We start from the raw sequence: 1,968 nt of genomic DNA, 5'->3' as shown, positions 1-1,968 counted from the left end.
CGCCTTCCTATCCGCCCTCTTCTGGGGCCGCCGCTCAGGCCCCTGCAGGTCTCATCCCGCACGCAGCTGTGCGGGTGGTGCCGGCGACGCCCCAGCATCCCTCCCTGCCCAACCGGCTTCCAAGGAAGCGCTGGCTCCTGGAGGCTGCAGGAGCAGGAGGGCGCGGTCACCAGCCTCAGGCCTGAGGGCCAGGGGCCCAGCCTGGAGCTCGTTCCAGGCGCAGGTTCCGGGCCCACTAGATTGTTACAAACACCGCCCCACCCGCAGCCCGGTGGGGAGCTGGGCAGAGCAAGCAGGAGGGGCTCCTAGTCGGCCCAGGGCAGGTCCGGCTGATGGACACCTGGTGCTGTTCCCCCCACACATGCTGGGCCCACACTGCTCTCCAGGCCGGGCTGGGCCAACCACAGCACGTGTTTACTGCGACTCCCCCGCCACCTTGTGTGCAAAAAAAATCAAGAGTCTGGCCATGTTTCCAACACAGTTGTTTCATTAGCAGTTGTCTGGGGTGAGAGAGAAAGGCACGAAGATCTGTGGTGATGGGACCATCCAGCTTCCAGAACAGAGTGGACAGAGGCAGGGTGGGAAGTGCACGTGTCCTGGGGTGGTGGCGTCCTGGAACCCCTGAAGCTACAGTGTTAGGGAAACTCCGTGAGGGGTACCTGGGACCTCTGTGCTCTTCGAAACTTTATATGAAAATAGAATTACCTGAAAACGTGTGTGTGTTTTAAGGGAGCTGTTTCCATAGTTTGCCCAGAAAACACGACTCATCAGAGATCGTGCCGTGTCCTGGGTTCCAGTTCCGGTCGTGAGCAGCTCTGGGCAGGATCCCGGACCTGGGCCTCCGCCTGGTGGGCCCCTGGGCCCTAGGCCCCCGCTTGCCTGTGGAGCTGCTGAGATGAGGGTCCTAAGGCACATGGTTTGGTTTTGAGGTTTGCAAGCGCCTGGGAGACCTGGGCACGGCCCTGACTCCATGGTGCCCAGGTGCAGACGCACAGGAAGCCGCTGTCCACGCCAAGCCCCTGGAGAAGTCAGCGGCGCCCGACCCCGTCCTACAGCACCCTTGCCCTGGGGAGCCCGGGGTTCCCTGCAGGCCTGGAAAGGGCTGTGGAGGGAGGGCAGGGGACCCGGCTTAGCTGCGAGCTGCTCTTCACGTCAGTGGGGAGGTAGATGCCCCTGTGCTGTGTCCAGAGGGGAAGGAGGCGTGGGGGCCCAGAGCAGCAAAGCCAGGACCAGCTGGCTTCCCCCAGCCTCAGCCAAGTGGTGGGGGTGCGGGAAGGGTGCTGTGGCCCCAAGTACGGAGGCTGCGCCTGTGCCCCTCTATAGAGCAGGGGAGGAGTGTGTGAGCACCAAGATCAGAAGCCGCTGGCAGACTGGGTGAGGGAGGGTGCCCCCATCTGGTTCAATTCCAGATTAATGACCACAAAGGAGGCAGGGGGTGCTGGTCCCACAGGTGCTAGGGGGCAGCACCTAGCCCTCAGAGCTCAAACCAGAGGGCCGAGGCCTCAGAGGGAACGGAGAGAATTCAGTCCCCGGTGCCGCCAGCCCTTCACCGTGAGGAGTCAGGCCTCTCGGCTGCCGGCCGGGCTGTGCGCCCCCAGACACACCGTTACTGGTTCAGCTGCCAGGAAGGGGGGAGCCCCTAAAGAAGTCACCCATGGGGGGGCAGGGACCCTCCTCTCGTTGGGTCTGTTCATCTGTAGAAAAGCCGGGTGTGGCTGGGGCTGCCCAGGGAGGCCACTGCCTGTCTCCGCTCCCAGGCAGGGCCTGCTGCTGTCACTCAGTGAGGCCACACCTCCCTCAGCCCCACAGTCCAAGGTCCAGAGTCCCTCTGCCTCCCGCCTGGACCCCACAGAAGGCCTGTGGTCACTTGTGTCTATGGTACCCGGTGAGGGGACAGGTCCACCCTCGCAGAGTAAGCCAAGGCTCTTCCTTCTGGGTCCCGTGGTCGGGAAGGGTGCCCGCCCGAGC

General features: G+C 63.8%; 1 protein-coding gene across 1 annotated transcript in view; it reads right to left on the bottom strand.

Annotated features, from left to right (window-relative positions):
• Positions 1 to 1,606: 1,606 nt before the first annotated feature.
• UAP1L1 (UDP-N-acetylglucosamine pyrophosphorylase 1 like 1) overlaps positions 1,607 to 1,968 on the bottom strand; it is a 4,079-nt gene continuing 3,717 nt past the window's right edge. The window contains 1 exon segment of the mRNA XM_015572342.1: positions 1,607 to 1,618. Coding sequence (XP_015427828.1) covers positions 1,607 to 1,618 — 12 coding nt within the window.

The sequence above is a fragment of the Myotis davidii genome, unplaced genomic scaffold, assembly GCF_000327345.1.
Source record: "Myotis davidii unplaced genomic scaffold, ASM32734v1 scaffold609, whole genome shotgun sequence".
NCBI classification, from domain to species: Eukaryota; Metazoa; Chordata; class Mammalia; order Chiroptera; family Vespertilionidae; genus Myotis; species Myotis davidii.
Note: the sequence above shows the minus strand (reverse complement) of the source record. Positions and strands in the feature narration are given on the sequence as shown.